A 25,055-nucleotide genomic window follows, 5' to 3' on the forward strand; every position below is an offset into this window, starting at 1 on the left:
CCTACTGTTCCTGATCTCTTGCATCAGTGTATATACGAGCAACTTAACCCCAACATCAAGACCTCTGATTTTTATTTATTTTTGATAAATACCATCTGATTGGTTAATAGGATTATGCTTTTCAACAAAGACAATTGAATAAAGCACCTTGAAACACGTAGATATGAAAAAGTCATCCGAAATCAACATAAAGATCACCTCAATCAGACAATCAAGTACAAATTTATAGTGTATAACTTGTAACTTCGAAAATTTGTAGTGTAACTTGTAACTCACTGAATAAGTCGGTCAATAGTTCAACTGGGTCAAATGGGTTTTGACCAATTCAATCATCTGGGTAAAGGATGGCTTGAAAACATTGGTCTACTGATCTAATAGCAACATGAAAGTCAGAATTCGGGCTTATTTTTATCCTAAAATTATAAGACGTTTTTTGTTATTTAGAGTATAACCTCCCATGATGCAAAGGCGATTGGATCATAGTGAGGCGTGGTACTGGGGGCTCAAGAAATAAGCCTAAGAAAACAAAAATTTACAGAATGTAGTATATAAATAAAAGGGTTCAACTATGATATGGAAAATATATCATACCTGAAAAACTTCTGACCAGTAGACTGAAATTATAAACCTGGTAGCCAATCAGGTGTTATTTATCAAAATTCATAGGTGGGTTTTTATTGATCAAAACTCTTCCCATACCGTATCTTTTCCACATCATAGAGCTTTTATTGATCAAAACTCTTCCCATACCGTATCTTTTCCACATCATAGAGCTTTTATTGATCAAAAAGATATCATATCTGAAAAACTTGTGATTAGTCAACTGGAATCATAAATCTGATAGCCAATCAGGAATTATCTATCAAAATTCATAAGTGGGGTTTTATCAATCAAAACTCTTTCCTTAACATATTTTTCAGCATCATAGAGCTTTTATTGAAAAAAAGGGTTCAACTATGATACGAAAAAGATATCATATCGAAAAAACTTCTGACCAGTCAACTGGAATAGAGCTTTTATCCTTTTTTTTATTATATATACTAGAAGACACCACGTGGAGACATGGGATCAAAGCCATGTGACCGTAAGCTCTCTATTATTGTAAGATCAGTGGACCTAATTTGCATTCTGCTCTGACTCCTCCCTATCCAAAATATAGAAGAGTTGGGAGTTCAAAATTCAAATAGGCTTGAAAGTTGAAATGTAAGTTGTAAATATCACGTTCACGAATGGGAAAAAAAAATGAAAAGAAAATCTTGCAATTGGAAAATAAGGATTACATTTTACAAGCTTGAATAAAAATATCACGAAACCATAGATACTCGGACCGTCTCAACAATAAAACACAGAAAAGATTGTAGAATACAAGTCTCTTAAAAGTTCAAACTGGGCTAGCCTCCTTATCACCCAGAAACGAGAGGGAAAAAAAATCTGCAGCAACTCTGCTTTGTCAGATTCAAATCTTGCAATTCATTGGTATCTTCAGTTGATTAAAAAATACGGTGTTCAGGGTTTCGATAAAAATCGAAGGTAGAATATATTAGGTTTTTAACAAGTTATTAGTGTTCCAGAGCACTTCGAACAGAGAGTGCAGAGTCTTGCACCAATCCTTTAGAAATAAGGTCATGATTTAAGAATAAAACAACAACAGTTATATCGTCATGGAAGTGGCGTCGAACCTTTTTGTCTATCCTCTGAAGATCTGAGAATCGCATCTCTCTTTTTCTAGCTGCTTCTTGCAGAGCAGCCTTTATAAGCCTTTTAGCACTTCCCTGCATTAGTACAAAGCAATGTGAGGCCAAATGATGTTGATATATTCCATACTCCTGCGTACTAGGCAATCAACTGGTAATCCCGTGATATTATTTCAAATGTAAAAATTCGAAAAACGTAAAATAAGAAAAAAAACCCTGATAAACTACTGAACAGGTTAATGGTTCAACCAATAAATGCATTTTTGTAAATATAGTGGGTTAGTGGTTGACCCCACTGAGATTGTGGCTGGGTCGCCGGTCTGGCCAACCAGGTCAATGACAGGTTGAAAACAGTGGGCTTAAGCTGCAAATTTTTAAAACCTTAGCTTCTAAGTTTATCTTCCACAACATGTTAGCAGGCTCACATACACATAACAAGCATGTAGGTGAATGCTTGGTATGTGTGCAAGCGTGTATATATCCTACGCTACGCACATATTTGCAAAGAAAAGAAAATGACGGGGTGGCACAACACAAATGAACTCCCTGCATTCCTCACTGCCCTATATTCAATAACCAAAATAAACAGTTTATTTTAGGGTATCTTTCACTTAAAATACTAAAAATTAGGATAGATGGTACAACTGAAGAGAAAACTCAACACAAAGAATGGCAAAAGGCTGATGTGGACTGAGTGAACATTTTTTTTTCTGATTCAGAGCATCTCCTATCTGAAAGATGGTTCAAATCGACCACAGAATTACTTGACATGGCAAAATATGTGACATCATCATTCATCCAGTGAGCTTCCCTACTTGACCTGATTAGGAAACCTATTAAAAATGTTTTTATTAATTGGAGATATAAACATAGTATTTAAAAATCAGAACATATGAAAAACAGAACATGGGCCTAGTTGGTATTCATTAATAATTATAAAGACCTTACTGGGACCTAGAGTTTCATGAAATCTCCCACAGGGAATCAGGTAGCCAGAAAGTTGAAGGAATGCAACCGCTGATGAACGCAAGAGTAGGAACAGCAACTAAAATAATTGTAAATTTGCATTAATTCAAATTCAAGATTCATTGACATTATTTTCTCATGGTAAGTAATCTTGTTGAAAGTTGGTGAAAATCTTGGTTGACAAGGCCAACAATATTAGGGTTATTTATGGTCCAGACCAACTCAGCAGACTTAACCTCACCCTATTATGCAGGCTGGGTCACATTTTGAGTCCCAATTATGATAGGGTCATTTGGAAACTATATTCATTCAAGATCAAATATGTATAAATTTAGAAAACAATAACACTTCCATACAAACAACAGACCATGATAAAGATGACAAAAAAGGTAAAATTCTTATCAATCGAAAAAAAGAAAGGTAAAATTCTTACTGCATGTGGATGATTGTGGACAATATCCACAGCCTTTTCATTGCTCAAGTGTTCCCAAAGGCCATCAGATGCAAATATTAGGAAAGAATCATTTGGTTGGAGAGGAAGAGAGACAACAGAAGGATTGGCAGTCAAGATGGGCATATCCATTGGTTCATGCAGCCTGAATTTCCCATTGAGAGGTTCCCTGTTGTACTGGGCATGTTTCATATATACATCACCTATAGATCTGGAAACCTGCATCCAATACAGTAATTACATAGATGGAAAAAATCTTACAATTCAGAAAGGACCAAGATAATGAAAACTGTGAAAAGAACAAAATGTAAATAAGGAAAGTTGAAGGGTGAAAAAAAGTCTAACAGAAATATTTTTTTCCTAAATATGGATCCATGTAAACCTTAGAAAAGCTATTCACAATATCCTTTCAGATTTTTCATTAGTTAATTTCATCGAGTATATTTTAGAAGTCCACTTAAAAAATTCTCTTTTCCTGGTATAGAAGAGTAAATTATATGATATTGTTATGGTAAGCATAAATTATTTTTTCTTAACATGCAATGATAAGAAGTTACATATACATAAATATATACCAAAACATAGATAATATATTCTTCGGCAGCAATAACAATGATCTATTTCTGATTTTCTTTAACTAACAATAATCAATTAATGAAGTTTTGAGTGCCTATTCAGGCTGCCGAAGAAAATCAGAAATAGATCATTGTTATTGCTGCCGAAGAAGAAAAATCACAAAATAACTTTCAAAATCAAACCCTTCGCTCCTTTCAGATGTGTTCTTACTTCTGATACCTTTTGCATGAATGCTGACGTTTCAGTGACTTCAACTCGGAGCACCATTAAGATTCTACAAGAGGTGTCATGCCAAGTGCCATGCATTAGCATGGTGTCCAAGGGTCTACATAACCAGACTCATTAGTTTTAGGTTCCTAGTAACACTCGTAAGAAAATCTATCCTAGATTCAAACATGGGGTTGCAAAGCTGCAGAAATGAAATTAGTTAACTGCAGCTTTTATTTTTTTTTGGAAAAGGTAAAGCAATATTTATTGAGAAGGAATAACACACAGGAGGCTGAGATCAGTAGAACAGGCTGACTGATCTAATCAGCAACCACACAAACCATCAAGAGAAAGAAAATAACACATCTGACACATTACAGTTTCTAAAATCTGCAGCCACAGACAACCAAGAAATCAGCTTGCTCACTGACTTCTGAATTAAGTCTTCCAAACTAAGAAACTTATTAGTGAAAACCCTTCTATTCCTCTCGGTCCAGATGCACCAAATTACAGCAATTGGAATCTTCTTCCAGATAGTCTTCTTTTTCTTGTTCAGACCCATAATCTGCCAGCAACACAACAGCTCTTTTACCGACCTCGGCATCACCCAACAAACCTTCAAAGAGTTGAGGAAATAGTTCCACAACTGAGCAGAAACTGGACAGTGGATGCACAAATGATCAGTAGATTCAGCACTGCTCCCACATAAACTGCAAGTCAAGTCCAAAACCTGAATTCCCCTTCTCACAAGGTTCTCCTCAGAAAGACATTTATTAAGAGCTATAGTCCAAACTAGGAAGCTGGCTTTAGTTGGGCTGTTGCGATTCCACACTTGCTGAACTGGGAAATCAGGGGCACCCCTCCTACCAAGAATAGCAGCCAAAGATTTAACAGAAAACATCCCATCAGAATTCCACGTCCAATGCCACTTATCCTCCGAACTATAATCCAACTCTTGGCTTTGAAGACAGGTCAAGAGATTCACAACCTCTGCCACCTCCCAATCAAAAAGATTCCTTCGAAATGGGGGAGACCAAAGAACTGAACCACCGGAAATACTATAACACTTTGCAACTGAGGCCTCTTGATCTAAAGCACACTGGAAGAGGAGTGGGAAGGACTCAGCAAGAGGATCATCTGAGCACCTAGGGTCCTTCCAGAATTTGGTCCTGTTACCATTACCAACCCTAACTGAGACCCCCGTTGCCAGAGCTGAAAAGTTATTCATTATCCCTTTCCACAGAGAGTTACCCCAGTTGGGGGGAGGGTCCCTAGTTCTCCAATTGCCCCAACTCACACCATATTTGCTGGCAATGAGAGATCTCCACCAAGCATCAGTTTCTACAGCAAATCTCCAAATCCATTTACAGAGGAAAGCAGAATTAAAAGAATTCAGCTTCCTAATACCTAACCCCCCTTCAATTTTGGGAAGACAAACTTGCTCCCAACTCACCAAGTGCACTTTTTTTTCTTCCTCCTAGCCTCTCGAAAGAAAACTCCTTTGAAGCTTTTCAATTTGATTTGCAACCTTCTTAGGAATATGGAATAGAGACAGGAAGTAGGTAGGCAAATTGGAGAGAGTACTCTTAATCAGAGTCACCCTCCCCCCAAATGAGAGGTATTTTGCCTTCCAAGAAGCCAACTTCATTTCCAATCTCTCAATAACTGGGTCCCAAATTGCAGAGGAACCACCACTCACCCCTAGCGGGAGTCCCAAATATTTGACTGGAAGGGACTCAATCTGACAAGCCAAAATACCAGCACACTCTGCTAAATTGAAAACATGGCCAATTGGGATGATTTGGCTCTTGTTCCAGTTTACTTTTAGACTTGTTATCACTTCAAACCAAGGCAGAATTCCAAGGACTAACTCCACCTGAGAGGGGGAGGCATCTACAAAGCACAATGTATCATTTGCAACTTGAAGAATATTCACCTTCTCTCCCCCCGGCACAATTGAAAAACCTTCCCACTCACCTGAAATTGCAGCCTTCTTACAGAAAAGAGTGAGGATCTCCATTACACATATAAATAGAAAAGGAGATAGAGGGTCTCCTGTCTAAGACCCCTGGAACTATCAAAGAAACCTGCAGACTGTCCATTTACCAAGACTGAGAACTTTGGAGTAGTGATACAGACTTTAATCCAATTCTTCCACTTCTGCCCAACATTCATCTGACGAAGCACTAGGTCCACACATCTCTAGTTAACATGATCATAGGCTTTTTCAGTATCAAGTTTACAGATCAACCCTGGAGAACCTTCTTTTTTTTGGAGCGAATGAGCTCATTGGCAATAAGAACATAATCCAGCACTGCCTCTCCGGAATGAAAGCACTTTGGCTATTTGAGATAACACTACCAAGGACTGCTTTCAACCTCTCAACAAGCACTTTAGCTAGAATTTTGTAGAAGCTATGTAGAAGACTAATCGGCCTGAAATCCTTAATATTCATTGCACCTTCAATCTTTGGAATGAGGGTAATGAAGGTAGTGTTCAGACTTCTCTGCAAAGAACCCCTCTCAAAAAAATCTTGGAAGACATTCAGGATGTCCTATCTCACCACATCCCAGCATTTAATATAGAAGAGATTTGTAAGACCATCAGGCCCTGGAGACTTCTCATCAGCCAACAACTTGATAGCTTCTTTTATTTCCTCCTCAGAGAAAGGTCTCTCAATAAGGCAAGGCTGCTCATCATTCAACTGGTTAAAAGAAAGGGATCTAGGAAAGGTCTGAAGGACCAAGGCTCCTTATACAGCTTCCTGTAAAAGCTAGATGCCACAAGCTTCATATCAGTCTCAATGAGACCTACCCTGCCCTCTCCCTCCAGCCTGGTAATTATAGAAGCTCTAGCTTTGGCATTTGCCATTTTGTGAAAAATATGTGTATTCCTATCCCTCTCTTTCAGCCAAGCCATTTTAGCTCTTTGCCTCCATTTAATTTCTTCCGCCACTACCAATTTGTCAAACTTTAACTTAGCCTCGGATCTTTTTAATCAGAGCTCCTCAGAAATAGGGCCTAATTTTTCAGTTGCGTCAATTTCCTTTATGGTACTCAAGAGAGCCTTCTTCTTAGTATCTGAACTCAAAATTTTCTCCAATTTCCAAATCTTTAGTCTTTCTTTAATGGCCCCCAATTTCTTTGCCAAGATGAATGAACTGGTACCCCCCATCTGCAAGTCCTCCCAAACAGACTTCAACAAAGGAACAAAAGTAACATCAAAAGGAATTTTTGCTCTCTCTGACACCGCAAACCAGCTGGGTTGGGATATGGTTTGACACTGGCCTAGGAAGGGCAATCTGCTTAACTCTGGGAAGATATCTTCCCAATTAGAAGTAACCAGAAACCTGTCCAGCCTCACTAGGGTAGGAAGATCTTGGTTGTTGGTCCAAGTAAACCTGCTACCATGAAGGGGTAAGTCTTGAAGTTCAAATCTGTTGATAAAATCAGCAAACTACACCATATCCCTCGATCTTCTCCCACCCGAGCTTCTCCCATCCGCAGACAGAGTGACATTAAAATCCCCACCAATGACCCAAGGAAAAGAAAAACTTCCCCTAGCCACAACCAATTCCTCCCAAAACTCTTGCCTTTGGCTTCAGTCATTAGGATCATACACATTAGTAATTTGACAAACATTACCATCTACAAATTTCAAGACAAGGGAAATTGAAAATTTTCCAATCTGATATGAAATCAAACTGCAAACTGTCGGGTCCCACATGCTCAGCAACCCCCCTCTTGCACTATCGACTGCTGACTTTGATCTCCACCTAACCTCCCCCTCCCCCCAGATGCTTCTAACCATTGCAGCCTCCACATTTTCCAACTTAGTTTCTTGAATCAATACAACTTTTGGACCTGAATTTTTCAGAGATTCACAAACTACAAGCCTCCTCCCCGACCCCAATCCCCCAACATTCCAAGAAAGTACCTTTAACTCCATGACAAACCAATAAAGCAACAGGAAACTTGGCACTTAAGCCTTTAGTAGAAATCACTGATTGCGGATTTAGTCGAATTTCTTGTGAAGGGAAAGAGGAGGAAGATGAAGATTTCAGCAGTAGAGAAAAAAAGAGAAAAGAGTAGGAAATCAACCAGGATTCTTAGATTAACCCTAACCACTAACCCCTCATTATATTTATACTTAACTTAAAGGATAAGATATTACAAGGATGCCCTTAGTAGGGCGACTACTAATGTAGCTGAACAGTCAACTTAAAAACATAAACTAATGGACCTAAAGCCCAACAACTTCCTAACTAAATAACTTAAAATAAGAATAAAAACAACTAGGCCCAACTCAACACCCCCCCTCAAGTTAGGAGTAAATGTCACACATTCCCAACTTGTGTAGATCATGCTCCAGCTTGTTCTTTGCAACACCTTTTGTGAGAACATCAATGAGTTGCAGATAAGAAGCAATGTATGGAAGACAAACTTCTCCAAAAGTCACTCTTTCTCTGATAACATGTCTATCCACTTCAATGTGCTTAGTTCGGTCATGCTGGACTGAGTTATGAGCAATGTTAATTGTTGCCTGGTTATCACAGTACAACATCATAGGTTCTTCTGCCTATACACCAATTTCTTCTAATAGGGAACGGATTCAGAGAAGTTCTGAAACTCCATGTGCCATGGCCCTGTATTCAACTTCAGCACTTGATCTTGCCACCACTGTTTGTTTCTTACTCTTCTACGAGACAAGGTTACCCCCAACAAGGGTGCACACTCCTAAAGCTGATCTCCTGTCATCAAGGCATCCTGCCCAATTTGCATCTGTATAAGCTTCTGGTTTCAACTGTCCATGATCAGCAAACAACATGCCTCTACTTGGGTGTCCCTTAAGATAAGCAAGAATCCTGTCAAATGCCTCCCAATGATGGACTCGTGGAGCATGCATGTATTGGCTTACCACACTTACTGCATAGGAAATGTCTGGTCTTGTCATACACAAGTATAGCAGCCGACCCACAAGTCTCTGATATCTCCCAATGTCCTTTACTGGCTCACCTTCTGATGCACTGACTCTATGGTTCTGATCAATAGGGGTATTAATTGCCTTCGTTCTAAGCTTCCCTATCTCTTGAAGAAGATCTAAGACATACTTCATTTGAGAGATAAAAATTTCATGTTTTGATCTTGCAACTTCAATGCCTAAGAAGTATCTCAGTTCTTCAAGATCCTTAATTTCAAATTCCTTATGTAGATTTATTTTCAGACAATCAATCTCACTTAGGTCATTCCTCGTGACAACAATATCATCCACATAAACAATTAGGACTGACACCAAAGATCCCCTCTTCACAAATAAGGTATGATCGGATTGAGTCTGAGTGTAGCCAAAAGCAATCAAGGCCTTTCTGAATCTGTCAAACCATGCTCTGGGAGATTGTTTCAAGCCATAAAGTGACTTCTTAAGCCTGCATACTTTTTCCTTTTCAACATCACTGTAAAAACCAACAGGAAGATTCATATACACTTCCTCTTGCAGATCCCCATTTAGGAAAGCATTCTTCACATCAAGTTGAAACAAGGGCCGAGTATGAGGCAGCAAGAGAAAGAAGTATTCGAACAGAGGTCATCTTTGCAACTGGTGCAAAGGTCTCCAAGTAATCAATGTCATAGGTTTGTGTGTACCCTTTTGCAACAATCTTGCCTTGTACCTTTCTATAGTTCCATCTGCCTTATATTTTACTGTGTAAACCCATCTGCATCCAACTGTCTCTTTGCCTTCTGGTAGATCCACAATGTCCCATGTCTGATTTTTAATCAAAGCTGCCATCTCTTCCTGCATAGTTGTCTTTCACTCAGGTTTGGAGAGAGCCTCACTAACACCCTTGGGTATAGACACTGAGTCAAGATGATGTGGACGCCGGTAGCAGCAACAATTTAGTGTTCTCATCCTATCTTATCTATTCAGTATTCTTGCCTTATCTGCTTTCAATAGTAAGGATTAGTAGGAGTCTTATCTATTCAGTGTTTTTATCTTATCAGTTCAGTAGTATGGATTAGTAGGGAGTCTTATCTTATCTAATTATAGTTCTTATCTTATCTTATCAGTTCAGTAGAATAGATTAAGGAAGTCTTATCTTATCTTATCAGTTAATAGGATAGAGTAGTAGATTAACAAGGAGTCCTTCTAAAAGTAGGATTCTACCTCTTGTAATCTCCTATTTAAGGAGCTGATATTATTCAATAAAGATATCGAAAATTTCAGTCAAGAAAGAGAGCAAAGGAGAGTTGGTGATCTCTTGAACAAATCACCTTTATGGCGACAAGATAGGTTCTTCAAGAAAAGGGAGGAACAAGGGAAAACAGAAGGTTTTCCCCGGGGACCGACCCATGACGAGATCCTATTCCCGGGCCCATAACAACTTGGTATCAGAGCAAGGCGTCATGGGTGACCTTGAGCAATTGACGACTAGGGTTCATGAACTAGAGCTCAAGATCGTGGAAAACAGCACGGAGGTGTGCGAGATCAAGGATGACGTTCGAGAATTAAGGCGCTTGATGGAATTGTACTTTTCCAGCAAGGAAAGGAACTCGGAAGGGGCCACAACCACAACCAGCCGCCAATCAGACGTGGTAGAATCGTCGGGCGAGCAACAAGTCGTTGCCCTAGCGCAGGTTACCAACACCCAGAATGTTCCGATTAAGCAGGAATCCGATGTCGTCGAGGTGTCGCAGAATCTTGGGATTGCATATCTTCAAGTTGTTGCAGGTGCTGGGGCAAGTGCTGGTGAAGGAGCTTGTATGCCTCGTGTTGCGGCTGCAAATGTTGCAAAAGAGTGTTTGTTAGTTGCAGTCAGATCAGATCCTAGGGCTGCACATATCTGGGTGAATCTTGCTAATGCATACTATTTGGCTGGTGATCATAGAAGTGTTGGAAGGTGCCTAGAGAAGGCAACAAAACTGGAGCCTAATTGCATGTCAATTCGCTATGCTGTTGCGCTTCATCGTATCAAGGATGCAGAAAAGTCTCAAGATCCCCCTGAACAACTTTCATGGGTTGCGAATGAAATGGCTTCAATACTCAGAGAAGGGGACTCAGTAACAATTGAGCTTCGAATAGCGTGGGCAGGACTTGCCATGGTTCACAAGGCTCAACATGAAATTGCAGCAACGTTTGGAACTGGACATAATGATTTGACGGAAGTGAAAGAGCGGGCTCTGTACACACTAAAGCAGGCAATAGAAGAGGATCCAGATGATGCGGCTCAGTGGCACCAGCTTGGCCTTCACAATCTTTGTACTCTACAATTCAAGACATCTCAGAAGTACCTTAAGGCTAAAGGATGAACCCTCTTCATTGGAACCCGATCCATGAGGGCAAAATCATTCCACCTATTCGGGATTCCTTTGACTATGTTTCAAGACACCCATCATGAATTCGATCTTGAGGACAAGCTCGTAGTCCAGGAGGGGGGTAATGATGTGGACGCTGGCAGCAACAACAGTAATTTAGTGTTCTCAGTAGCAGCAATTTAGTGTTCTCATCCTATCTTATCTATTCAGTATTCCTGCCTTATCTGCTTTCAGTAGTAGAGATTAGTAGGAGTCTTATCTATTTAGTGTTCTTATCTTATCAGTTCAGTAGTATGGATTAGTAAGGAGTCTTATCTTATCTAATTACAGTTCTTATCTTATCTTATCAATTCAGTAGGATAGATTAGGGAAGTCTTATCTTATCTTATCAGTTCAGTCTTATCTTATCAGTTAATAGGATAGAGTAGTAGATTAGCAAGGAGTCCTCCTAAAAGTAGGATTCTACCTCTTGTAATCTCCTATTTAAGGAGGTGATATTATTCAATAAAGATATCGAGAATTTCAGCCAAGAAAGAGAGCAAGGAGAGTTAGGTGATCTCTTGGACAAATCACCATTAAGGCGCCAAGATAGGTTCATCAAGAGCAGGGAGGAACAAGGGAAAACATGAGGTTTTCCCCGTGGACCGACCTGTGACGAGATCCTATTCCATGGGCCCATAACACAAGAGAGGAAAGAAAAACACGGTAGAAAGGAGAAAGTACACTGTAGGATAAGTTCTGTGAAATACAATGAGCAATACACTTTCTCTTCCATTTTCTGAGAGCAATAGAAATATCAAGGTTATCTGTAACAGGGTTAGTAGAACCAATGGGAATTGAAACAGTAGCAGGACCAAAAGGAATACCTGAATCCATGTCAGCTGAATCTGGAGTCTCCAAGGAACCGACAGGAAGTGATGTGAGTTCTGTTGTAGTGGAATCAATCTCCTTATGAAGTCTCTGTCGTAAGTAATGCTGAGAAGTAGGACACAAAGGAGGTGGTAAGTTAGGTGACACAGGAGGGTCGAGAACAGGAGTAGACACAGGGACTGGAACTGGGAGAGGAATAGACTGTTAATTCACTTCCCCAAAACACTCCCCCTGAGAAGGATTATTTGAAAAGAAGTATGTGGATTCAAAAAAAGTGACATCCATGGTAACATACCGGCTCCCAGAGACTGGATCATAGCAGCAGTATCCTTTCTGATTTTTTGCATAACCAAGGAATACACACTTCTTTGCCTTGGGATCAAGCTTCGAGCGGTGAGGACCAAAGATATGTGCAAAGCAGACACACCCAAACACCTTGAGAGGAATATGAAACATCTCCCCCTCAGGAAAAAGGAGACTGAATGGGGTGCTGAATCCAAGTATATGAGATGGCACCCTGTTAATCAGATATACTTTTGTGAGAATTGCATCACCCCAAAACCGAATTGGAACTGTAGATGTGATCATCATGCTTATTGGAATCTCAACAATGTGTCTGTTCTTCGTTTCTGCAACACCATTCTGTTGTGGACTGTAGGGACAACTGCTCTAATGGATAGCACCATATTCTAACAGATATGAGGCAAGGTGTTTTTCAAAATATTCCCTGGCATTGTCTGATCTGAACACCTTTATTCTTGTTTCAAACTGTGTTAGCACCATCTGATGAAATTGCCTCACAAAGGATGGTACTTCATCGCGGGATCTCATCAAGTAAATCCAAGAGTATCGTGAGAAATCATCCACAAATAAGAGAAAATATCGATAGCCTCCCATAGAAGGAACATGGTAAGGTCCCCACACATCAGAATGAATAACATCAAAAGAAGAAGAACACCTTTTATTACTAGGTTTAAATGAATGTTTATAATGCTTTCCAAGTTGATAACCTTCACACTCTAAACTTGACAAACTAACAGACTCAAAAGTTTTGGAAACAAAAGACTCAAAGAAGAAAAAGGTAAATGGCCCAAACGATTATGCCAAAGCATAATTTGACTCACAGACCCTTACTCACTATCCCTGCTGGCATGATGACTCTGATGAGGAGGAAACACATCTAGGAGGTAGATCTCCTATTCACTTCACGACCACTCCCAATCGTCCTCTTTGAATCCAGATCCTACAAAATACAATGAACAGGAGAAAAAAAAAATTACTGAGTAGTTCAGGTTCTTAATCAAACTACTAACAGATAACAAATTAATGCTCAATTTGGGATCATGAAGAACAGAGGGTAGAGAAATAGAATCACTAATCTTGATAGATCCCTTCCTAGCAATGGGAACATGGGATCCATTAGCTGTGCAGACCCTATCTCTGCCAGAATAGAGCTGGTAAGAAGAAAAAATAGTAGAGCTATGGGTCATGTGCTCTGAGGTTCTAGAATCTATAATCCAAGGAGGTCCCTCCTTATTTGAAGTAGAAACATAATTTGCAGTGACGTGTGAACTACCTGTGTGAGCAAAGGAAGTAGAGTGGAATCCACCAGTACCACCTGTACCTTGATGTCCGCTTGCTGTTGAACTGGAATTGGTTGTATCCCGGTGGTTTAGAAGTTGCCCATATCTCTCAAGTTTGGCCCTTACTGCAGCAGCTGCAACAGACTCCAGAACAGTCGTAGTAGGAGGGGCCAGAATGTCGCTAGTAACTGCCATGTGTGCATTTCCTTTCTTATTTTTCAGCCTAGTCGGCACAAGATGTGGGTGAAGCTTCTAGCAAGTATCTCTTGTGTGTTAAAGCTTCTTACGGTAGTCATAGATCAAATCTCTTTTATCTTCCTTCTTGATTTCACTGCCACCTCGATCTCCACTTTGTTTAGGTTTCACGGTACTCACCATGGCAGATTGATCAGAAATAGGATTTTTCATCATCACATCTCTCCTGCTCTCCTCCCCTGACACAAAGGCATATGCCTGGGAGAGGGTAACATTGTCCCTGGAAAGAAGATGTTGTCTTGCAATATCATACTCAAGATTAAGGCCAGCAAGAAATTCAAACACCCTATACTTCTCTAGATGTTTCTGATAGGTAACTGCATCCTTAGTGGTTTCCCAAGCAAATGTCTCTAAATGATCAATCTCCTGCCACAGGGTTTTAAGGGCTGAAAAATAGGCTGCAACAAGTCTATCTCCCTGCCTTGTAAAAATAATCTGATTTCTCAATTGATAAGCCCTAGCAACATTCTCCCTCTATGAATAGGTTTCTGCAACCCCATCACATATTTCCTTAGCTGTATTTGCCCATAAAAAAATTTTACTTATATGGGGCAACATGGAATTACACAACCAAGTCATCACCATATAATTCTCATGTACCCACTGGGAGTTGCTAGTTTCGGGTTTCACTTCTTCACCAGTGATATACCCTAATTTCCCACGAGCACCAATGGCCATCTTTGCAGATTGTGGCCATTCTAAGTAATTTGCACCATCCAACCTAACTGTAGTAATGGTCCCAGTCCTAAAAAGGTCTCCAACACCTCCTCTCATTGGTCCCATTTCACTCCCGGGCTTATTTTCAATTCCGTGACCCTCCATGCTTCTCAAAAAGTGTAAAGAAAATAACTGAAATATGCAAGAAGATCAAATGAAACACTTCTGGAACCAACAACACCTTTCTGGTGTCCTAGACTGTCTTCTCACAAAAGATTCATTTTCTGTGGGACGAGAGAAGAGAGAGAAGAGGCAGCCGCTCTCTCTAGAAGCCTCCAAATCAGGCAGGACTTGAACTGCCCCTTATAGAAAACTCCAAGGAACCCTAAAAAATTAGGGCACCACTTCCTTGGTCAAAATTGAAGAGTTCAACGAAAACAAGATTCTTCCCCTTTCTTCGGTTCTTCCTGATTTTGATGAGAAACCCTAAACCAGCTATAGGGCACACAGATCCACCAAAAAATCCAAAAACTGGGCTTACCTGAGATCTTTGATCAGCCTCTTAAATCACCATGCAGTCGGCCGATCTAGGGCTGCATGAGAAAACAACTCAAGGAACCTTCGGCCTGCTCTAATACCAAGTAGAAATCATTGATTGCAGATTTATTCGAATTTCTTGTGAAGGAAGAGAGGAGGAAGATGAAGATTTCAACAGTAGAGAAGAAAAGATAAGGAAGTCAACCAGGATTCTTAGATTAACCCTAGCCGCCAACCCCTCATTTATATTTATACTTAACTTAAAGGATGAGATATTACAAGGATGCCCTTAGTAGGGTGGCTACTAATGTAGCTAAACAATCACAACTTAAAAACATAAACTAATGGGCCTAAAGCCCAACAACTTCCTAACTAAATAACTTAAAATAAGAATAAAAACAACTAGGCCCAACTCAACACCTTTCTCCCCCCCACCCACCCACCCTCATGCTCCCCTCACTACTAGCTACTTTATCATTGAGGCTCCAAGACAAGCGCAGCAATTCTCTACTTCTTTTAGATTTGTTACCCCCCCCCCTTTTCTTTACTGCAGCTTCCTAGCTAGACGCACTCTTTGCTCTACCCCCTTCAAGTACTTGATAGTTTCCTCTTCCAAACCTTCTAACGAGATCCCCAGAAACTTTCCCAAACCCATCAGCTTAGAAGAAACCTAGGAAGAATCAGAAACACTTATAGATTGCTCCCCTACCAGATTCGACTGAGCCAATAACAGACTGCTGCTCTTCTGAGGCTGCCCATCCGAATCAACACCCCTAACAGTTTCACAAAACTTGCTACCTTCCACCTGTGACCCAGCACCCTCTTGTTCACCTCCCCCACCTACAACTTGAGAATCTACAACCACCATGGTTTAAAGTATTGATATGATACGCCCCGTATCGAGCGTATCGTATCTTTTGAAAAAGATACGGTCCGAATGCTTGTTTCTAGGTGTTCCGGAACCCCAAATTTTTTTAATAATAAAAAACATGTTTTTAGCTTCCAAAAAAACCAAAATTTGAAAAAAAAACAAAAAAAGTGTTTCGGTCGTTTCTAAGTACCAATACAATACAGCCGATATGCGTATCACATCGATTCTTAACCTTGGCGGCCACCACTGCGATCGGATCTACCTCCATCAGCTCCTCTTCCTCTCTCAGCACCGCTAATCGGTTGGACTCCAACTATATCTCACCTTCCAAAGTAGTTGATTGGGAAGGCAACGACTTCACAACCACCGAGCCGAGGTCCAAAGTTCCCCCCCCCCACCTTTCTCCCTACGTGAAGCAAGCACCCGACAGTCCTGAGAGTCCCGATTAGCCCCTGAACTCACTACCTATTGACAACACCCAATCGGAGGACTGAGATCTGGATTCGTATGCACCCATCGACCAAGGGGGAACTGGACTCGTTATACCCATTGGGCCCAGGCCCAACATCTAGGTTAAAAGGATGTGGAACCGGTTGGGCTGGGAAAAGCAAACCAGGCCCAGAAACTTCATCTGAAATGCCATGAGCCACCTGAGACTCGAGGAGGGAGGCTGGTGGACCACATATTGACTAACTGGCATGTGGCCCTCCCTATGTGCCAACTGGAGCTCGGATAGGCACCCTTTGATTAACTCTTTAATGACTTCAACACCCAAAGTTTGCCTGCTGCCCCTCAAATTTGAAATTCGAAAATCCTTTACAACAGTTTCCTAGTCGTGCCCATTTGGACCCTTCGTTGTCGCTAAGATCGGACCGTTCATAGGAACCCCTAGCTCTGCATCTTCTTCTCTATCACCAACCGACGGAGAAGTTGCTCGCGTACAAGTCTTCTAGCTTCGCATTGCTTCAGATAAACAGGGGATAACACTCTTGCCAGAGTCTTCCAGGACCAAAGTCTTGGTACATGACAGCTCTTCTCCACCTCTCCATCTTCGAGCAGACGACAACAGCTCTTGCCAAATCTGGACAGTGAACACCACTTCCCCCGCCACCACTTCAATCTTGTTCAGAATTTGGTCCCCCCTACGGACTCTCATTCTTACCCATTTGCAGGTCGCAATCTCCAAAGGAGAATCATTCGTCTCTATGAAGCCCCCGCATGCATCCCCAATAGCCCTTATTACACTTGGGCACCAGAGAAGAAGGGGGAATCCAAATACCCTAATCCAACTCGACTCCAGGTCCTCCCCTACTGCGAAAGGGTCAAGGTAATGGCAGCCCGCACTCTCCCCCCACCAGTCCAACAAGAGGGTGTTTCTTCCCATCTTCTAGGGACCTTGTCTTAACACCCATTCCGCACCAGCTCTCAACGGACATATGAAAAAGAAGAGTCCTTCCGCCATTTTCTTCACTTTCACACTCCCACCTCCCTCCAATGTTTGTTTGCCCATATCTCTACCTCCCTAATCTCCTCCCCACAATGGAACCTTCCCACCAAACAGTTCCGCAAGAAATCTCTCCTCGCATTCACCGCCTAAGGATCTGTAATTACCACCCTTTTACCATCAACCCAGTTCACCTCGACAACCCAAAAGCAGGCCAAGCACCCACAGTCGCCGCTTCACCGTAGGAGAGATTGAGCCTTGCCCTCCCTTGGTTCCCCAATCTGTGGTACCGGTTGAAGGCTTCCCATCTTCGCTTACCTCCACCTGATCTACTATAAGAAAAGTTACACTCCATCGAAACTTCAGACTAGTTACATCTGCAAATTCCCGATCAGTATCCTGTACTTTGGCTTGAGTGACAATTTGGTCCCTGAACTTTAAAATGCGACAACCCAATAACTGAACTTTCAAAATGTGACAATCAAGTGCCTGCCATTAACCAGTCCGTTAATCGGCAGTTAAGTGACATTTGAAAAGTCAAAAATGCCCTTTGAGTGCGATCTAATTCTCTTTATCGACCATCCAAACGTTAACAAAAAACTAAACAGTCCCAAATCCTAGCCTCTTCTATTCAAAAAAGTTGGTGATTGTTTAGAAGAATCTAGAATTTAGGACTGTTCATTTTATTGTCAATGTTTGGATGGTTGATAAAGAGAATTAGATGGCATTCTTAGGGCATTTTTTACTTTTCAAATGTCACTTAACGGCTGATTGGCGGACTAGTTAACGACAGGTACTGGATTGTCACATTTTGAAAGTTTGAGTACTCGATTGTCACATTTTGAAAGTTTGGGTACCGAATTGTCGCATTTTAAAGTTCGGGGACCAAATGGTCGCATTTTAAAGTTCGGGGACCAAATTGTCTGAAGAAGTCTTTGTTTAATTGAATGTTTAAGAATATTAGGATAAAAATTGGTGTATAGAGCTGGTCCCAGTTATTCAGGGATTTGGAAGGATAAACTGGATATGTACCTAACCCTCTTGTATTTCAGCACATATATTAACACTTGTCAACTCTAGATTTTTCTTTTGATAGATAATGGTAGTTTTATTTATTAAAATTAACAAGCATATACAACATACAGCTCCCCGCAATGAGGTGCGAGGTGCAGCCTCTAGAGTATATCATAAAGCTTACAAATGAGCCCAAAAGAGCTGATTCCTATGTACCCCGTGTTTGGCTAGAAAATCTGCCAGCCCATTTTCCGATCTTCTTTCCCATTGAACTGTGACTGAGATATTTGATGTTGGCCACTTAAATCTTCTCAAAGCCCCCTTGTAGGGCCAGGCTGCTATCTCCGGCTCTTTTAGCCATCCAATAACCAATTTGGAGTAACCTTCAATCATTAAATGCTCCACTGCCAGCTCTTTTGCAATTTCTGCTCCTTGTAGAACAGCTTGGACTTCTGCACTAGAAAATAGAGCAACAATCTGGCCCTCAGCATTTCTGAAGACTCCCCCAATTCCAGATGGCCCCAGGTTTCCCAAGCTGCTGCCATCAAAATTTAATTTAATAACACCTGCCTCAGGAGTCTTCCGCTCCACCAAAGGCCTGTTTCTAACATCAGAACATTCGGATACTTGCTCCCATTTCCTCCTTATATCATCGAAGAGAAGGGTGAGAACAGGTCCAAAGACTTTACCCAGCACGGAACAATGAGCCCTTATATGATTAGACTCTTGAAACAAAATAAAATCCTCAGCACCGATTTTCAACTTGAACTTATAGTTTGCCTATTAGTTGTTTATGTGCTTTAGGTGCAGTATTTGAAATGATTTTATTAACTTAAAGTTATTTTTAAATATACCTAAATTGTTGAGTTGACTTTTAAGACTTGAAACTTTGGGAGACTGAGAGGTAGTCCAAGTATTGGATATCTGATACCATCTAGCCTTAGTGGTATGTTGAAGTTTAGAAATCACAGGAAATTCATTGTTTTCCACGAAAGACTATTGCAACCTCATTCCCTTCAAAAATTTATTATTAGATAAGCTTGAGAAGTGAAGACATCAGGTCTATTCACCAGAAGAATTCAGATGCAAATGTAGGAATCATTTCTTCAGTGACATCACAGTTAACATCTCTGTAACAAGGATGCTCAAAGGTAAATGCAGATATTCAAGAATAATAGATGAACATGAAAAACTTTGAAATAAGTGGTTCTACAACCACAGAACAAATTAAACTATTGCATATGCATTATTTAACAACAGAAAGAAATGGCAGCGCAATCAGATGAATGGCTGATGATGCTCACTAAGAGCTGAAAGAAGGTATAGAATAATAACCTGAATAATGCCTTTTACCCTCCAAACTCCATGTTTAAGGACAACTATTTGAGGGTCATTTGGGTGTAACTGTTTAAGTTCCTGTCTCACAGCCTCCAAGTTGGCATTATGTTCAGTTGATAACTGTATAGCAGCAATGCCTCCAGTGTTGCCAACTTTCTTCCCAAGTACAACACGGGAATCTCCAACATTTGCCACATAGAGAGTCCGCTGATAGATGACTCCAACCAGACAGCATGAACCAACCGTTGCTATGCTCGGTCTGCTACTCCATAGCTCAGAAACGAGTGAAGTAAACCGTTCCTCAGTTTGAAGAAAGGCTCTCCGAATGGTCTCACATGTCACACCCTGGGATTCCGTTGATGTCTCTGCAGAAACACAACTCCACAATTCAGAACGATTGATGTTCATCTCTAATGGCCGGCAAAAGAACTAAAAAAAAGTTAATACTGGAATACACGGTACAACACAACATCAGACTAGATGCTCAGAGCCAAGAATAGAAGGACATGGCACTAAGAAATTATGGATGTAAATAGTATAGGACAACAAAAGTGATATGGAAGCAACGATATCCTGAATTCATGTTGAAGTCCACCCGATCTCTTCTCATCCTTCTTGTTGTTAGCGAGCAAGATAAACAAACATTTTATTGACCCACAGAAAACAAAAGCAAGGTAACCATTTCAGACAATCACCAGAACTTCCAATATACGAAGACTGCGTTAGAACACCTTTCCTTGCCAATGAGCCAGCTTCTTCCACATTCCTGAGAGTAGAATTGTAAAAAACATCTAGTATTCGATTGGTATCCCTAACACTTTCGATTTGAAGAAAATTGAGTACTCTCTAGAGAATAACCGAACTGCAGGTTATCCTAGATTTGACATTGCTTCATTGCTTGAATCAGCCTCTACCAGAGTACCAGTACCAATAACAAACGTGCTTTCCTCAGCTTCTTGGAGTCCTTAACCAAAATTTCGAGTTAGTTTTGAGCTTTGACGGTGTGATAAGTAGAAAGTACACATGATTTCATACTTTTAAATCCGAACTCAAGATTGTAGGAAAAATTGTTAAACCCAGTAATATTAACACTGAAAAGCTGTGGCCATTTGACAAGACTTAACTAAGGATTAGAAGCAGAACTGAACTGTGGTTCGGATATTTATAGTCTGGCTGGCACGTATTCATTTTTAGCTAATCCATTTGCACCTAAAGAAAGCTCGGGGCAGAACAGAAGCAAGGCAAAGGCAGAAAAAAAAAAGTATAAGCATTAAGCAATAAGCATACCTTGAAAATGGCGGAAGAGGTGATCGCAGACGTAGCGAGCGGCGTCGGGGCCTCCGTGGCCATCGTAGACACCGACGAAAGTGCCAAAAGGACCAGACTCGATCTGGCTCTGGTCTTCGAGAACCTGGTTGGCCTGGATGACGGCCATGGAGAAATCACCGAAGCCATAACGTCCGATATCACGAAACCATAGTAAACCATCTCTGCCCTCCCGGCCACCATCAGCAGAAACATCGACGCCAAGGGGCTTCGAACAGAAAGAGAACACTTTCATCAAAGCTTCGGGCATCCCACATCTCTCAGAAGAAGTCCAAACCCAAACGACGACGAGAAGTCTAGAAGAGGAGTAGTGATTGCAAATAAAGACAAAAAATACTCAAGGTTTTGAGTTTGAGAGGGGGAGGAATGGTGCGCAGGTTAAGAGAGAGGGAGGGGGCGCAGGTTAAGAGGGAGGGAAGTGGGGGAAGTAGGGATTGTTGATGTTCGGTGGAAGAGGAGCAGAGATGGTTTTGATATCGTTATCGTCAAGATAAGATGGCGTGGGGTGTGGGGTGTGGGGTGTGGGGATTGAGGAAAGCCTTTTTTCTCGTTGTTGGGTGTTTTTTACCAAACGACTTGTTCCCTTGCTTCCCCGCCCACCCTTGCGTCGGTGCTCCCTCGTCCCTCTTCCGGTTTATCAAGTACAACGTGTCGGTATCGTAAATAAAACTAAAAGTATCGGAACGACAAATTTAGGATGCGTATCGGGGTATTTAAGAGATGGATGATGGATCTATTACTAATTTATTATTCATACTACAAACCATTTAGGATGCGTATCTGGCTCCGAAATTCTTTAAATATATCAATAACGTTAAATTCAAGACTTAAATAACTACAAATTACTAGTGGGTCCGTATGGGGATATACTTGTTGATATCTAATATGTATTATGATAATTAAAAAGAAATGTAAGTAAAGTATTTTACCTAATAAAAATAGTTAAATAGATAATTAATTAACTATCGACAGAAATAAAATCTATATATTTCCTAACAATTCATCCATACTAATAAATTACAAAGATCCCCTCTGTACTATGGGTCTGTGATAAAGACCCCTTGTACTTTGTTTTGCAACAAAGACTCCCTGTACTATGACTATGAGACAAAGATTCCCCTTGACCGTTAAGTCAAATGACGGAATGCATTAAATTACTAAAATACCACATTAAACTTCTTCTATTTTTTTTGTTTTTCCCTGTTTCTCTTAAAACCTATTTAACCTATTGTTTTCCCTTTCTTCTCTTCTTTTCCCCTCCCTCATCGTCTTCTCTCATTCTTTCTCTCTCTCAACTCTCCGAAATGAAAGGACGGAGGAAACTCATTTCTCATCTTCCCTTTCTTTTCTTCTCCGTCTTCAATCTCGTCTCTATAGCTGTTGCCAACGATGCCACGATCATGGAAAACATACTCGGACTAAGTGGGCTTCCCCAAAGGAGACTTATAGCTTACCCAGTAATGACCAATGCTTTTGCCATTAACCCAAACCATGCCCTTGCCCATACTTGTTAGATTGAGAGCGACTGGGTTGTCTCCAGAAACGTCGAAGTTCTGGAATGAGAATTTTTCATCTTATCTGTTGCCATTCGTAGCTAGATATAAGTTGTAATAAAAGAAAAAGCAAAAACATCACACCAAATTCGGTTTGATCACTGATCAAATTCCAGTAGTAGTGGTTTCCCGCAATGAAACCTTGTACCATGTAAGAGCATGTCTACCCCCCTTGGCCTCTTTCCACTATACCTTCTCTGTTCCCTCTGGAGTAAAGATTTGGTTCTTTTCTCCATCCACTCCAACCTGTGGCATGCGCCAAGCTTAATCCATCGGGTAGCTGCTGCTCATAGACTGAGATATATGGTGCAGTTTAAGCTTAGAAAGTTGATGCATGATTACCTGATGTCCCCATCCATTGGCTGATAGATCAAGTGTTATGATGTTCAAACCTTGGACAGCTACATGATGAACACCAGCAAGCCTAATGTTCAAGTAGGCTCCACTATCCTTTATTCAGAGAGAGAGATATGGTTTCCATGTTCGAACTTTCATTCCTAACAATTGTATGTGGTTGGTCCCAGGTTTTAGGGGTACTAGTTTCTGGAATGTGAAAGCCTTTTCAATATGGCTACCATGTTCGGACCCTGAAATCCAAAACAAGGAAAAGCAAGCAGAATATATATATATATATAGTAGGGTGGTCTAGGCAATTGGTCAATAATCAAATTGTAAGCTATTTGTTCTTCATCTGCAAGGAACAGAAAAAAGAGAAAATCGGAAAGAAGAAAGGGGAGGAGAGAAAGGGGAAGGGGAAGAAGAGAGATCAGGGGAGAGAGAAAGAGAGAGTGGGAGGACTTAAACGGAAGTTCACCACCGCTGTTGTTCGTGTACCGTAAGGTTTGGGAAGATGAACAATGGTTTTCTCCCAATTAATAGTTATTACAAGGGTAGCATGGGGATTAACAAATACTGTAACGGTGGATTTCAACGGAAAGCTAACACAAGGGGGTCTTTGTCTCACGGTCATAGTACAGGGGGGTCTTTGTCGCAAAACAAAGTACAGAGTGGTCTTTGTCACAGACCCCATAGTACAGGGGGTCTTTGTAATTTACCCTATTTTTAATCTCTAAGGCAGCATTTGACACTTATCTCCTTTTTGCAGTTAAAATGCCCCTAGGAATATTGAGTTTTTAAGTGCAAAAATGAGATAAGTCCTTAAAATAAGGAATGCCAAATGCGGCCTAAATCAATATATAAATTAACTTAATCATGTATATATAATTAATATAGGTGTTTTTTTTTACTTCAATATAAACTAAATTAAAATAATTAATCAAGTTGCATTAATTAAATTGACCTATCTAATCTAATAGGGGCCTTGTATGATGTGTAGGATTTGTTAAATAACATCTAAGTTGAAGGACCCTTGTGACATTTTTTTGGATTATGTAATTTTAGATGTACTTGTATTAACTTTTCTATTAATGCTTATTAATTTTTATTATGGTTAGATAAATAATTGTTTATTTTTATTGTTCTAAATTGAAATTAAATGAATATTGATTTTTATTGGATAAATTTGTTTTCAACTTTACTAATTTTTATTACATTTTATTTATTTTCATTTATCTTATATGGAATTTAAATATAGGTACCGTGTACAAATAATAATTTCAGATTAAATGGCTAATTTAAAACATGTAATACAATATTACAGATATATACTTACTAATGCTTATTAACTTGTTTTAGTACTATTTATTAATACTTATTTTAATTTTTCTTAATTTATCTTAGAATTACTTTATTATGACTAACTTTATGTGTTTGTATTATATATTATTAATTACCAATTTATTAAGTGTTATAATATTTCCTTTTTAGTTTTCCAAAAAAAAAACTACTACTATTATATATCTATTTTTTGTACTAATTTAAAAGGGTTAGTTAATAGTTATGGCCTTACTTTCGTAAAAGTTGTGATTTGATTTTATTTACCAATAGGTAATGTTTTTAAAACCTACACAAAAATAAAACCATTTTTTTTTTGTTTGTGTTAAATAGGCCAGTTCATGATGTTATAAATTGAATAGTAAAATATAAAAATAAAAAGATATAAAAATAAAAAAAATGCAGGAAAAACTGGGAATGTCTTTAATGTTATATATTTATCTTGTTAAATAAAAAAATTAAGTGAGAATTATTGTTGTTAATGATGAAAGTGACTAAAAATAAAAAATAATAAATGCCCAACATGTGACCCGTTATGTCAAATGAGTTTAATGGTTCAACCAGTAGGGTCCATTAATTGAAAAAAGTTTTTTTAGGTGAAATAGTTGAGGGTAAAATGGGCTTAAAAATATGACTGATGACTGATCCACTAGTTCGGCTTCCCGGTTTGCCTATGGGTTGAAAACAATGGAAATAAGAACAAATCATCTTAGGAGGTGTTCTTAAAGT

At 39.9% G+C, this 25,055-nt stretch overlaps 1 protein-coding gene across 3 annotated transcripts; it reads right to left on the reverse strand.

Moving 5' to 3' along the window:
* Nucleotides 1-779: 779 nt before the first annotated feature.
* Nucleotides 780-21,489, reverse strand: LOC148867758 (putative protein phosphatase 2C 42). Of its 3 annotated transcripts, none has more exons than XM_088978330.1 (5): nucleotides 21,061-21,486; nucleotides 19,771-20,138; nucleotides 3,094-3,330; nucleotides 1,680-1,772; nucleotides 780-800 (listed from the first exon to the last, which is right to left on the reverse strand). In XM_088978330.1, exons 1-5 carry the CDS (start codon nucleotides 21,347-21,349, stop codon nucleotides 795-797), a joined length of 993 nt encoding a protein of 330 aa, XP_088834456.1. In that variant the 5' UTR covers nucleotides 21,350-21,486; the 3' UTR covers nucleotides 780-794. The 3 variants fall into 3 exon arrangements, with proteins under 3 accessions (XP_088834456.1, XP_088834455.1, XP_088834453.1); XM_088978329.1 differs by lacking the exon at nucleotides 780-800 and adding an exon at nucleotides 1,231-1,431 and having other exon boundaries at nucleotides 21,061-21,489; XM_088978327.1 differs by lacking the exon at nucleotides 780-800 and having other exon boundaries at nucleotides 1,447-1,772.
* Between the last annotated feature and the right edge of the window lie 3,566 nt (nucleotides 21,490-25,055).

The sequence above is a fragment of the Nelumbo lutea genome, chromosome 3, assembly GCF_056320005.1.
Source record: "Nelumbo lutea isolate HS-2025 chromosome 3, American lotus-T2T, whole genome shotgun sequence".
Taxonomy (NCBI): domain Eukaryota; kingdom Viridiplantae; phylum Streptophyta; class Magnoliopsida; order Proteales; family Nelumbonaceae; genus Nelumbo; species Nelumbo lutea.

Bases quoted from the DNA above. Each gene is read 5' to 3' on its own strand.
- LOC148867758 (XM_088978327.1), bottom strand. From the start codon at position 21,349: ATGCCCGAAGCTTTGATGAAAGTGTTCTCTTTCTGTTCGAAGCCCCTT. The intron at 20,139-21,060 runs GTATGCTTATTG...GTGTTTCTGCAG, and splicing joins CCTCTTCCGCCATTTTCAAG to AGACATCAACGGAATCCCAG. The intron at 1,773-3,093 runs GTAAGAATTTTA...GTACTAATGCAG, and splicing joins TCCACAATCATCCACATGCA to GGAAGTGCTAAAAGGCTTAT.